Below are 15,103 nucleotides of genomic sequence, written 5' to 3' on the forward strand. Positions count from 1 at the left end.
GAGTTTTATCAGACATTGTGTTCATCACAAAACTTGGTTGAGATTAATTGATACAAATTTGCATAATTTAATGAATTATATTATCATTTTATCTCCACAGAGTCAAATTGCCCAAGTAACAGTCATTACGAGCTCTCCGGTAATGGATGTCCTTCCACCTGTTATGGCCTTACACCTCCTTTAGTCTGTGAACAATCTCCTACAGAAGGGTGCTACTGTGACAATGGCTACATCCGCAGTGGACAAGACTGTGTGCCGGGTTCAGAATGTGGCTGTGTTTTTGAAAATGCATATTATAAGTTGGGTCAAGAATTCTTCATCGATGATCTGTGCCAGAAGAAATGTACATGTGAGAGCAATGGGGTCACCACCTGCCATGACCACAGCTGTGGTGCCAATGAAGAGTGTAAAACAAGGGACGGCATTCTCGGCTGTCAGGCTAAAGAGCATGGTCAGTGTATAGCATGGGGAGATCCTCACTATATCACTTTCGATAATGTCTACTATGACATGCAGGGCACCTGTCGTTACACCCTTGTAAGAGTTACTCATAGTCAACGCATCTTCGAGGTGACGGTGGAAAATGAGCCATATGGTAATGTGGCCGTGACCAAATCAGTCAGGGTGACTATTGGAAACCACGTCATACACCTAGAGAGAGGAAGAACCTGGGTCATTGAGGTAGGTTGCAAATTCTACAGTCTCCGAGAAGATTGCTAGCCTAAGAATGACCAATTCCCCATTCCGGTCACATAAGTCTCATAATGTCTTTGTTTTCGATCTTAGATCAACAGAGAGCACTATCACATCCCATTCACGTCTCAAAATCAAGACTACTCGATAAACGAAGAAGGAAATAACGTGATTGTCCAGACCAGGGATGACTTTACAGTTCTATTCGACCGGCAGTACTTTGTTTCCGTTAGTGTACCCAGCTCATTTGCCGGACATACCGAAGGCCTGTGTGGCAACTACAATAAGAACTCAGGCGATGACTTACGTCTTCCTAATGGCACCATCGTCACCGACTTGTCCTTATTTGCTGAGACCTGGACAGTGGCTAGAGATGGATCGACCTGTAGAGGATGTTCTGGAAGTCAATGTCCAACTTGTAGTGAAGTTGCCACCACCGAAGCCAATTCTCCCACCAAATGTGGAATGATAGCAGATCCTACAGGTCCGTTTAAGGACTGCCATGCCTTGGTGCCTCCAGAAAGATATGCCAAGAGCTGTGTATTTGATACCTGTGCTGGACGGGGTGGTCATGAATCTCTGTGTGCTAGTCTCCATGCCTACACTGCAATATGCCAAGATAAAGGAGTCAAAGTTCAACCTTGGAGAGAAGTTGCCAAGTGCCGTAAGTCAACGTCATCTTCTGTACTATGATATTTAGCGTTAGGCATGTGCTACCATTGCTGCACTCGGCTATATCCGGGCAGACCCATAGGTAAAAAAATGGAGTGGTGGTGTGTACTCTTGACTGCCTCTCCGTTGTGACAGAGCCTTGACCTAGGGATCAGTTTGTGGCCAATCTGGTCTTATTGGACTTTGGTTGGAGTCCTTGTCACTGATTCCATGAGGTTCGTCACGCAGAGCAACACTGCATGCAGGAATATTCTTTCTGTAGAAATTACTAACTCCACAATAGAACCCAACATACCCCGTTATTGGTCAATGTGACCCTTCAGGTGGTGGCCTCCTCCATCATGGACAACAACTTGCAGTTGTGGTTTCCATTATACAGCGTTGTATATTGTAATGAAGTGTGTTGAGGCAACGTTCGTAGTCCATTCTAGGTATGATAACATTGCCATCTTCATCTCCCGACAGCTCTATCTTGTCCAGCAAACAGTCATTATGAGACGTGTACCCGGACCTGTGACTTCACTTGTTACGGTCTTCTGGCTCCAAGCACTTGTAGTGAAAAATGCTATGAAGGTTGTCAATGCAACTCCGGATATGTGTTTAATGGGGAGAATTGTGTTACAGCGGACAACTGCGGATGCATCCATAACGGAAGATATCTGAAGGTAACCAGTGTAAGATAAGAAAGGGCAAAAAGCCCTGACAGGTCTAAAAGGGCGGCTGTCTTTATATCTTACCATTATATTAACTACTAGCTGTAGTACACGGCATTGCCCAGGAGAGTAACTAAGTCTCCCTTCCCCTCTCTCCCACTCTTCCTTTCTCTCACTCTTCCTCTCTCCCACCCTGTCTCCCTCTCTCCCTCTATCCCACCCTCCCCTTTCCCTCTTTCTCTCTTTCTCTCCTTCTCCCACTCTCCCTCTCTCCATCTCTCCCTGTCTTCTTCTCATTCTCCCTCTCTCCCACTCTTCCTCTATCCCATTCTCTCTCTTTATCTCTCTCCCAGTCTCCCTCTCTCTCCCACTCTGCTACTCTCTCTTCCTCTTTCTGTCTCTCTCTTCTTCTCTCCCACTTTCCCTCTCTCCAACTCCCCCTCTCTCTCACTTACCCTCTCTTCCTCTATCCTTTTCTCCCTTTCTGTCTCTCTCCCAATCTCCCTCTGTCTGTCTCTCTCTGTCTCACCACCAACATCATATTACCTCACACAGAAGCTTCTTATACTAAGAATGTCCTTCTTTGTCTATAACACCAATCACACCTCCTATTAATTACCTGTAGGACACAGCTCCATTGACTTTAATGTAAGCAGTTTTTTTGGCGAATAACTCTAAAGCGCGAAGTTACATTTTCCCCTCAAAACATAGTGTATGACGTTCCCTGAGTCACATGGAGTGTCTGTGCAAAATTTCATGATTGTAAATGCAACGGTGCAGATTCCTTTAGCGGACATACACACATACATATATACATACATATACACACACAAATACGCTTACATACATACACAGACACACACACATACATATATACATGCATACACACACATATATGCTTACATACATACACACATATATATAATACATACACACATATATACAGTTAGGTCCAGAAATCTTTGGCCAGTGACACAATTTTGGCCAGTTGGGCTCTGCATGCCACCACATTGCATTTGAAATGAAACCTCTACAACAGAATTCAAGTGCAGATTGTAACGTTTAATTTGAAGGTTTGATCAAAAATATCTGATAGAAATTGTAGGAATTGTCACATTTCTTTACAAACACTCCACATTTTAGGAGGTCAAAAGTAATTGGACAAATAAACCAAACCCAAACAAAATATTTTTATTTTCAATATTTTGTTGCGAATCCTTTGGAGGCAATCACTGCCTTAAGTCTGGAACCCATGGACATCACCAAACGCTGGGTTTCCTCCTTCTTAATGCTTTGCCAGGCCTTTACAGTCGCAGCCTTCAGGTCTTGCTTGTTTGTGGGTCTTTCCGTCTTAAGTCTGGATTTGAGCAAGTGAAATGCATGCTCAATTGGGTTAAGATCTGGTGATTGACTTGGCCATTGCAGAATGTTCCACTTTTTTGCACTCATGAACTCCTGGGTAGCTTTGGCTGTATGCTTGGGGTCATTGTCCATCTGTACTATGAAGCGCCGTCCGATCAACTTTGCGGCATTTGGCTGAATCTGGGCTGAAAGTATATCCCGGTACACTTCAGAATTCATCCGGCTACTCTTGTCTGCTGTTATGTCATCAATAAACACAAGTGACCCAGTGCCATTGAAAGCCATGCATGCCCATGCCATCACGTTGCCTCCACCATGTTTTACAGAGGATGTGGTGTGCCTTGGATCATGTGCCGTTCCCTTTCTTCTCCAGTCTTTTTTCTTCCCATCATTCTGGTACAGGTTGATCTTGGTCTCATCTGTCCATAGAATACTTGTCCAGAACTGAGCTGGCTTCATGAGGTGTTTTTCAGCAAATGTAACTCTGGCCTGTCTATTTTTGGAATTGATGAATGGTTTGCATCTAGATGTGAACCCTTTGTATTTACTTTCATGGAGTCTTCTCTTTACTGGTGACTTAGAGACAGATACACCTACTTCACTGAGAGTGTCTGGACTTCAGTTGATGTTGTGAACGGGTTCTTCTTCACCAAAGAAAGTATGCGGCGATCATCCACCACTGTTGTCATCCGTGGACGCCCAGGCCTTTTTCAGTTCCCAGGCTCACCAGTCAATTCCTTTTTTCTCAGAATGTACCCGACTGTTGATTTTGCTACTCCAAGCATGTCTGCTATCTCTCTGATGGATTTTTTCTTTTTTTTCAGCCTCAGGATGTTCTGCTTCACCTCAATTGAGAGTTCCTTAGACCGCATGTTGTCTGGTCACAGCAACAGCTTCCAAATGCAAAACCACACACCTGTAATCAACCCCAGACCTTTTAACTACTTCATTGATTACAGGTTAACGAGGGAAACGCCTTCAGAGTTAATTGCAGCCCTTAGAGTCCCTTGTGCAATTACTTTTGGTCCCTTGAAAAAGAGGAGGCTATGCATTACAGAGCTATGATTCCTAAACCCTTTCTCCGATTTGGATGTGAAAACTCTCATATTGCAGCTGGGAGTGTGCACTTTCAGCCCATATTATATATAGAATTGTATTTCTGAACAGGTTTTTGTAAACAGCTAAAATAACAAAACTTGTGTCACTGTCCAAATATTTCTGGACCTTACTGTATGCATATATACATACACACACACATATACGCATATATACACACATACACACATACACACACATATACGCTTACATACATACACACACATACACACATACATATATACATATATATGCATATATACATACACACATATACGCATATATACACACATACACGCACATATACACTTACATACATACATACATACACACACACATACATATATACATACATACATATATATGCATATATACATACACACACATATATACATACATACACACATATATATGCATATATACATACACACATATACACAAACACACACACATACATACATATATGCATACATTCACACACATATATGCTCACATACATACACACATACATATATACATACATACATACAGTCATATGAAAAAGTTTAGGCACCCCTATTAATGTCAACCTTTTTTCTTTATAACAATTTGGGTTTTTGCTATTTAAGTTTCATATATCTAATAACTGATGGACTGAGGAATATTTCTGGATTGAAATGAGGTTTATTGGACTAACAGAAAATGTGCAATCCGCATTTAAACTAAATTTGACAGGTGCATAAGTATGGGCACCCTTATCAATTTCTTGATTTGAACACTCCTAACTACTTGTTACTGACTTACTAAAGCACTAAATTGGTTTTGTAACCTCATTGAGCTTTGAGCTTCATAGGCAGGTGCATCCAATCATGAGAAAAGGTATTTAAGGTGGCCACTTGCAAGTTGTTCTCCTATTTGAATCTCCTATGAAGAGTGGCATCATGGGCTCCTCAAAACAACTCTCAAATGATCTGAAAACAAAGATTATTCAACATAGTTGTTCAGGGGAAGGTACAAAAAGTTGTCTCAGAGATTTAACCTGTCAGTTTCCACTGTGAGGAACATAGTAAGGAAATGGAAGAACACAGGTACAGTTCTTGTTAAGCCCAGAAGTGGCAGGCCAAGAAAAATATCAGAAAGGCAGAGAAGAAGAATGGTGAGAACAGTCAAGGACAATCCACAGACCACCTCCAAAGACCTGCAGCATCATCTTGCTGCAGATGGTGTCAATGTGCATCGGTCAACAATACAGCGCACGTTGCACAAGGAGAAGCTGTATGGGAGAGTGATGCGAAAGAAGCCGTTTCTGCAAGCACGCCACAAACAGAGTCGCCTGAGGAATGCAAAGGCACATTTGGACAAGCCAGTTACATTTTGGAAGAAGGTCCTGTGGACTGATGAAACAAAGATTGAGTTGTTTGGTCTTACAAAAAGGCGTTATGCATGGAGGCAAAAAAACACGGCATTCCAAGAAAAGCACTTGCTACTCACAGTGACATTTGGTGGAGGTTCCATCATGCTTTGGGGCTGTGTGGCCAATGCCGGCACCGGGAATCTTGTTACAGTTGAGGGTCGCATGGATTCAACTCAGTATCAGCAGATTCTTGACAATAATGTGCAAGAATCAGTGACGAAGTTGAAGTTATGCAGGGGATGGATATTTCAGCAAGACAATGATCCAAAACACCGCTCCAAATCTACTCAGGCATTCATGCAGAGGAACAATTACAATGTTCTGGAATGGCCATCCCAGTCCCCAGACCTGAATATCATTGAAAATCTGTGGGATGATGTGAAGCGGCTGTCCATGCTCGGCGACCATCAAACTTACCTGAACTGGAATTGTTTTGTAAACAGGAATGGTCAAATCTACCTTCATCCAGGATCCAGGAACTCATTAAACGCTACAGGAAGCCACTAGAGGCTGGGATTTCTGCAAAAGGAGGAGCTACAAAATATTAATGTCACTTTTATGTAGGGGTGCCCATACTTTTGCACCAGTCAAATTTTACAAAATCAGCATATAAAATACACCTTTATTCCTAAACTTGTAGGAGCAACAGTGTTTACTCCAGAACACACAAGTCAGGTACTGAAAGCCATCACTACTAAAGGTGAAAAACACCCTGGTCACGTAGGTTAACCCAAATAGGCACGCGCCCAGAGGGGTCACGTATAGTGATGGCCACTAGAATAACAAACACATGAAAAAAACTAAACAAACATAAAGGAAATTGATGTTGCTGTAGGCAAAGGACAGTGGTCCAATTGACAGAAAAAACACAACATACAAAATAATACCTAAAAAAACAAACAAGGTGCAATGCACTCCATTGACTGACAATGGTCAGTCATACAGATACATGAAATGCAATAAATTTTTAGGCATTAAAAAAGGAATGGTCTCACCCAATCCCTTTTGATGGAGGGACACGCAGTCTCTTGGTCCTGAGTAGTGGATACGTCCACCATATACTGGCCCTACCACCTACCAGATATAAAATAACAAAAGACTGCTGCCCCAGACTTCCGTCCTGACAAGGACGGACCACAACTAGGTCTCAGGCTGGACCCCTATGCTGACCCTAATGACATCCCGGCGTCCCGACGCGTTTCGTCACTAAGACTCCTCAGGGGACATGATAGTCGTCAGTCAGGTCCTTGCTGCCAGCCCTCACCAAACCATAGTGTCAAAGGTTCTGGCGTGGTCAAGATTAGGGTCATTTAAACCTGTGAGTGATATCATTGCTCCAATCAGAAGCTACATTCCACCTGATGCTTATTCAATCGAGATCACGTGGATATCCTCATATGGGTTTGGATTAAACATGTGTAAAACACACCCCCTATGTGATGTCACCAGCATTACACCAACGTGACATCCATATCCTCAGAGGGAGCTAGTCCAATCAACGATTAGGTGTATAGCTGCGACAGGTGCATACTCAGGAGTCCTCCCCACATCACCTCCAATCAAGTATTTACTCACATCCGGCCGGGGAGGCACATCGCGTGTGCGCCGGCATCAGGGGGGAGGGACTTCCTCTCTAATCAGGTGTTTTACTCACATCCGGCCAGGGAAGCACATCCAGTGTGCGCCAGCATCAGAGGGGAGGGACTTCCTCTCTGGTCGGATGTTAATCCACTTCCGGCCGGGGACGCACATCTCGTGTGCGCCGGTGTCAGGGCGGGACTTCCTCTCTCCTCGGATGATGATACACATCCGGCCGGGGACGCACATCTCGTGTGCGCCCTTCTCAGGGGGGAGGGACTTCCTGTGGGCCGTGATCATGTGATCGGGAGTTTCCCGCATCACTTCCGGTCCCTGGTGTCAATCATTCCACCGCCGGAGCAGTTCCCACATGCATAAACAGTAGGGGAGGTGCTCCCATCATGCATGGACACGTCATCGGAGGTGGGCGTCAGGACTGCACCACGCATCCCCACCCGCTCCATGCCCAGTATGGAGATAAGGGGACCGCCCCCTCTCCATGGGGATACGGTCCGATCGAAATATAAATGCCATAACGTGCATAACCTCCCACCCCCATAAACAACAACAGTAAGGGGCAAAATATTGCACAGAGGCATATAGCCAATAGGCTTCATCGGACAGATCTCCATTCTTCATATGGGCATGTTTAGGGGATATCTCCAACACCTGAATACCTTAAACATAAAGGTTACAATAACTAAATCCAACCCAACAGGATAATCAAATCCACAAGGTGTTGTTATATTATCACATATGCATGCAGCTGAGTTGCCAGATGCATACATAATACTTGTGACAATTATTGATGAAAAGTAGGAAAGGCGAGAATAAGTTTCTTGCCATGATTCCAATGAATGTAAAGGTATGATTAGAATAAGATGGCAGCGAAATACACTCCATAGGAACCTAAATAAAACTGTTGAATAGTAGCTGCTCATTTAGGCCTTTGGGGGAGAGGGTTTCTAGCTGAAAGATCCATTTTGTCTCCCTTTGCAGGATGAATCTATCCCAATCCCCCCCTCTCTTTGGTCTCAGGACTTTGTCAATTCCAGTGAACCTCAGGACACTAGCATCTCCGCCATGTTTTTCAATGACGTGTCTAGCCACCACCGTGTCCCTACGATGTTCAAAGTCACCAAGGTGCTCACCAATCCTCCGTCTGAATTCACGGATGGTTTTTCCGATATATTCAAGACCACAGATACAATCAATCTTGTAAATAACCCCCTGTGTACGGCAGTTGATAAAATGCCGGATAGCATACTCTCTCAAGTTTACATTGCTTCTGAATGTTTTGGTGGTCTGTATCACCGGGCACGCAATACAACCTGAGCACCTAAAACATCCCTTAACCCCTCTTGTCAGCCAATTCTCCTCGACTGACCGTGCAAAATGACTATGGACCAGCCGGTCCGAGAGGGATTTACCCCTCTTATATGTAATTTGTGGTCTGGTCGGGAGAATTGGACACAAGTCCTTGTCCATTTGCAAAATGGCCCAGTGTTTACCTAGTATCCGACGTACATTATCCGCCCCGTTGTTAAAGGTGGTTATAAATCTGGTTATGCCGAACTGAGTCTCCTCTATTTTTTTCGGGACCAGAAGTTCAGTTCTAGGTCTTTCCCTTGCCACATCATAGGCTCTTTTAATGATGGTATTTGGGTATCCCCTCTCCTTGAACTTAACTCCCAGGTCATTCGCCTGTGTGTGGAAATCACCGTCTCTGGAACAGTTTCTTCTAACACGAAGAAACTGTCCCTTCGGTATACCCCTTTTTAGATGTTGTGGGTGACTACTGTCCCATCGGAGAAGGGAGTTAGAGGCTGTCGGTTTGTAATAGGTGCATGTCTGTAGATTCCCCATTGGATCTTTCTGAATAAGAACATCCAAAAAGGGGAGGGAACCTCCCTCCTCAAAAGCTGATGTAAACCTTAGACCAATAGTGTTCCTATCCAGACCCGCCACATAGTCAGACAACTCATCCCTGGCGCCATTCCAGACCACCAGGATGTCGTCTATGTAGTGGGCCCAGATCTCAAAGTATGATGTTAACTCCTCCGTTTCAGATGTAAAGATCATAGTCTCCTCCCACCAGCCCAGGAGCAAGTTGGCATAGGATGGGGCACAAGGGCTCCCCATCGCGGTGCCCCTGAGCTGGTGGTAGAAACGGCCATCGAAGAGGAAGACATTCTTGGTCAAGCAAAAGTCAAGGAGTCTCAACACAAAATCATTATGTTGCTGATACTGAGTACCCCTAGTCGAGAGAAAATATCTCACCGCCTCCATCCCTTTATCATGTCACCAGTCAAATTTTGTTTAAATGCGGATTGCACATTTTCTGTTATTACAATAAACCTCATTTCAATCCAGAAATATTCCTCAGTCCATCAGTTACTAGATATATGAAACTGAAATAGCAAAAACCCAAATTGTTATAAAGAAAAAAGGTTATCATTAATAGGGGCGCCCAAACGTTTTCATATGACTGTATGTATATATACATACACGCACCACATACACACATATACATACATACATATATTCATACATACACACACACATACACACATACATATATACATACACACACATATATATATATATGCATATATACTGTAACGTTGCGCCCTGCAACGTGGGGGTTTCACTCGCTTGCAGCGGTGTGAGGTAGCTTCAGCAACACACGTACACAGTCTCTTCATAGAAATTCTGGCAGTTTATTAAAAACACTCAGCATAAACTGCCCTCAAACATAAACAATAAGTCCATAATGGAAGTTTAGCAACTTCCCCACTCTCTGGCTCCTGCCAGCGTACAACTCTAGCCAAGGTTCCTTCCAGCACCCAGGGCCCTCTGCAGACCCCTGTCTGTCTCTCCTCCTGGAGAGATTCGGCCCTACAGCCCTGGCCTGGCTGCACTCACCTCAGACTCAATATCGGAGCCTTGTGATCAGCCTCCATGCAGGCTGATACACCCAGAGCTCCCGGCTCTGCTCTCACTTGTTTCCAGTCCACACACTGGACATCTGGAGCTAGTCTCTCTCTAGACTGCCCTAGACACACTTCCTGCAGAACTCTCGGCTCTGCTCTCACTCTCTCCCAGCACACACGCTGGAAGTCTAGAGCTAGTCTCTCTCTAGACTGCCCCAGACACACTTTTCCCAGGTTCAGAGACAGGATTGCTTTAACCCCTGGAGCCACACCCACAGGTGGTAAGGAGTGTGTAATCAGCATCACACACCCTTCCATGGCTCTACATGTAATGCAATCCTGTGGAACCACAGGTCCCAGCCAGCTTCACATTGCAGAGCACCCACGCTTCTGCAAAACATGCCGGCCCTTTGTAATACAGCCGGTTGATACCTCACATACCCTCCCCCTCTGTTCAAACCCGTAGGGGAGAACACTTGCCAATGACCTGGGGCCGCGAGACAGGGCATTCCTGCTGCCATGCCCCACCAGTCGAGAGGGCCGTCCAAGAGCAGTAGTCCCTGAGACATCGCCCAACACTGTCACCAAACTCTGTCTTGTCAACCTAGGGTTAAAGGACGTCCCATTTCCAGACTGTTCTCTCCCTGACCCCCTCCCAGGGTCACCGTAGTAGAGAGACATGTCCCCAGTCAAACCTACAGTCTTGTCCGAACCTAGGCTTTCTCGAGTACCCCCAAGGCTACTGTCGGGAACTCTAAGCTCATAGCGGCCACTATCTACAGTACATCGTAGGTTACCACTCTGTCGGCGATTCCTTTTATCGCGCGTCTGAACTACTGGACCGACACGCCATCTTCCACTTCTTTCCCCTGAACAACGGGTGGAAGACGGTTGCTGTCCCCCACACAGTTGGCGAAGCTGCTCCTTAATTTTCAGGTTTTCTTGCCACAACCGCTCCATGTCACGTACATGGTGTACCCGATATTCAAGAAGGCTTCGAATGTTTCCAAGACTCTCTACAGTCCCGACACAGACAAACGGAACCATACCAGCTTCCCTGGGTATCTTGCTCTCATTAGCAGCAGGGATTCTTAATCTCACCAATCCTGATTTATTCACCATGTCTTGCATGACTCGTCCGGTTTTTCCAATGACTCTCCCCACCAGAGCCCGGGGTACTTGGACGATATCTTCCGCAGGACTCTGCGCTTTCCTTTTATACTCTAGCTGTCGAGTGGCTTCTTCCTTTTGCAGTTGGACCTGCCACTTCATACGAACACATCTGAAGTGCATGTCCTTTAGAATAGCCACCTGCTGCCCAGTAATTTTACTGGTAGACAATATCACTAACTGTTCAGCCCCTGGGGTACAGTAGACCTCACACGCTTCCACACCTCTCTTAAATTCATCATGCATGCACCCGGTGGCACACGCTTCTCTTAAGACCTCAGGTATATCCACCATGCACTTGACTACAGAAGTCTCATTCATCCCTGCCACATGCTTGTCAAGTTTAGCTTCCAGAGTCAGCTCTCTTTGGGCCTCCCCAGCTTCAACAAGTTTGGTCAGGATTGACACTCGCTGCTCCATCTGCTCCAAGGCTCCCTGGGACTGACTGGTACTCTGCCAAGCGACTTCGGAGCTCTGCCACTTCTTTCTCCAGCTCCCTTACTCGACTCTCAGTAGCCGGCCTAAGAAGTATCTCTTGTTGCAGATGGTCTTTGCTCATCCTCTTGAATGAGTCTTCACTTGCTGACCTCTCTGGTCTACGACCCACTATTTCTGAGGCTTCTTCCAACTCAGCTTCAGAACATTTGGGTTTCTTACTCTTCTTACCCATGACAGTCTCTATATCCTCCATCATGGTTTTAGCAAGCAGGTCAGGCAGGCTCCCAGTCCTGGATGAGACCTTTGCTCCAGACTTCACCTCCTCAGAGGCTCTCTTCACTTCAGCGCCAGCTGTTTCTTGGGTCTTCACTGCATTATCTTCACCTTCCTCTGGGGTCTCTGCAGTGTCACCCTCAGCCTGGGTGTCACACCCTTCAACATGGCACTCTGTTCCTTTTAGAGATTTGGGGCTAAATTCGCTGTCATCCACCCCAGCACTTGGTAGTTCACCAGTCTGCTCACCACGACTGTTGGGGATTATTCCTTCCCCCACACTCTCTAGGATTCCATTTCCTATACCACTCTCGCCTGACAGACTATCAACTTCACACTTTGAAATCATAGGGACCACCACCATTACGTCCTTGGTTGGCTCCTTCTCTGCGCTTATTACGTCTTCGGCGTCGGGAGGAAGTTTTCCCCTTCTCGCCCATCTGTACCACACTGTACTCGTGTGTCACTTTTCTAGAGTCAGTGTCTTTACTGGAGTCATCATCACTTCCCCTGGTATCCTGGACTATCATGTCCCCACTTAACCAGATATCTGCCTCCCTTTCTGGAGCTACCTCGTTTTTAACGGTCACACTATCGGTTATTCCCTTAGTCCTTATGTCACTCAGTTGGGTCCGTCTATCATTTTCTTTGGTCACCCCTAACTTAGGACAGTCAATTTTAGGAGGTGCCATTGTTTCGCCCGGGGACCAGGGGTACTCAGATCCGGGCCACAGAGTCACTTCTGTGGGTATCACGATGGCGTGACCCGGTCTGTGATCCCAGGCTCCACAGTAAAAGGGGTTTGTTAGGGGAGATTGTCCGTGACGCCACCCACGGTTGTGGTGATGGTGGAACACCACCGCTGCTCTGGAAGGGGATCCCGGGAGCGATGACAGGGAGCAGCGTAGTTGTTATGTCCCCTCCGTGGGTAGGGGGTTGGTTGTCCCGGGGCCCGGTGATGGGGTAAGCAGGGGGCAGGGCGCAGTGCTGCAGTGCGGTGCCCGAGGGCACGGGTGTACTCACAAGAAAGTCACACGGAGTCACTGGTGAACTAAGAATTGCCGGTGTCCGCGGCCTCCGGTACGGGGGGTGTTAGTATCCCACACACGGTGCAGCAGCCCTTGTTGTTCTCTCCCTGCAGCCAGGTGCCTTTCTCTCCTCTCTCTTCCTCTGTCTCCTCAGCCGGGAACGGGGAATCTACTCCCCTGTAGTGATCCGGGTACCCAGGTACCGAGGGGCCACCGCCCAGCTCCGGCTACCTGTTCTGGCCCCTTCCTCACTACGGCCTGCCCCGGCCCTCTTGGAGAACGCTTCACTCCCAGCCGGGAGCTGAACTCCAGACCTCTGTTCTCTCTGACCTCTCCACACTCTCTGCCCCAGCCCCTCCCCTCTCCTCTGCTTTTCCCTTACACTGGGGGCTGTGCTTGTTTGGCTGCACCAGTGTGAGATCATATTACCAAGGAGGATTAACTCTTTATGCGACAACCTGGCTGTGCCAGGGCGTCACACACCCCCCTGGTAAAACACGGCCCGTCCTCGGGCCGGCTAGGCACCGACATTTTATTAAACTGGAAAAGAATAAAACATTTTAAACATTTTCAATCTTCCCACAGCGGGATGCACATTGCTTCAACGTTGCAACAACAAATAACACTTTTAATAATAACTGTGTAACGGGTCCTTCAGTCACCCACCCAAACAACCTAGCCTTGGTGCTGCCCCTAAAACCCAGGCAGCACCCCTTGACTCCAGTCCAGGAACAGCCCCAAATTGGTCAACGGGACCGGTACTTCGCTGCCGTTGCGGCCGGGCGGACTGCCGGAGCCATCGTCATCTCCGTCGCGGCCGGGCGGACTGCCGGGGCCGGTGGCAGGGCGGTGACAAAGGTGAGGCCTGGGGACCCCAGGTCTGGGTCCTCCCCAACAGGTGCTGCGGGCTCCGCTACCGGTAACAGGGGTAACGGGTCGGTGCATCGCTGCGGCGGCCTCTCCAGGAACCAAATGCTGGCAGAGTCCTGGCATCCCTGCCTTTACAGTCCTTGTCACATAAGCTGCGGTTCCTTCTTTCTGCTCCCCCCTGGTACTCGGGAGCAGTCCTTCCAGCAGCTTTTAAAGTTTCTCTTTTCGCTTCCGGTCCTCCGGAGCTTCACTTCCGCCCGCGTTCTCAGGGGGCGGAGCCTCTTTTTCGCGCCCACCGCTCGGAGAAGAAGGCGCCAAGTTGTTGTTTTTGGCGCCTAAAATGGCGGCTAATATGGCGGATTTCAAGATTTTTGCAGCGGATCACCGCTGACAGTCCAGAATAAGGCGCACTTCCTCCAGGTAACTGGAGGGGTTCGATCCTGTTCGTGACGCCAAATGTTTCGCCCGGGGACCAGGGGTACTCAGATCCGGGCCACAGAGTCACTTCTGTGGGTATCACGATGGCGTGACCCGGTCTGTGATCCCAGGCTCCACAGTAAAAGGGGTTTGTTAGGGGAGATTGTCCGTGACGCCACCCACGCTTGTGGTGATGGTGGAACACCACCGCTGCTCTGGAAGGGGATCCCGGGAGCGATGACAGGGAGCAGCGTAGTTGTTATGTCCCCTCCGTGGGTAGGGGGTTGGTTGTCCCGGGGCCCGGTGATGGGGTAAGCAGGGGGCAGGGCGCAGTGCTGCAGTGCGGTGCCCGAGGGCACGGGTGTACTCACAAGAAAGTCACACGGAGTCACTGGTGAACTAAGAATTGCCGGTGTCCGCGGCCTCCGGTACGGGGGTGTTAGTATCCCACACACGGTGCAGCAGCCCTTGTTGTTCTCTCCCTGCAGCAAAGTGCCTTTTTCTCCTCTCTCTTCCTCTGTCTCCTCA

At 47.4% G+C, this 15,103-nt stretch overlaps 1 protein-coding gene across 1 annotated transcript in view; it reads left to right on the forward strand.

Moving 5' to 3' along the window:
• LOC142256561 (IgGFc-binding protein-like) overlaps nucleotides 1-15,103 on the forward strand; it is a 112,202-nt gene that overhangs the window by 87,150 nt on the left and 9,949 nt on the right. The window contains exons 33-35 of the mRNA XM_075328320.1: nucleotides 101-681; nucleotides 787-1,357; nucleotides 1,831-2,030. Coding sequence (XP_075184435.1) covers nucleotides 101-681; nucleotides 787-1,357; nucleotides 1,831-2,030 — 1,352 coding nt within the window. The remainder of the gene's footprint in view (nucleotides 1-100; nucleotides 682-786; nucleotides 1,358-1,830; nucleotides 2,031-15,103) is intronic.

Source organism: Anomaloglossus baeobatrachus, chromosome 11, assembly GCF_048569485.1.
Source record: "Anomaloglossus baeobatrachus isolate aAnoBae1 chromosome 11, aAnoBae1.hap1, whole genome shotgun sequence".
In the NCBI taxonomy this organism is placed as follows: Eukaryota; Metazoa; Chordata; class Amphibia; order Anura; family Aromobatidae; genus Anomaloglossus; species Anomaloglossus baeobatrachus.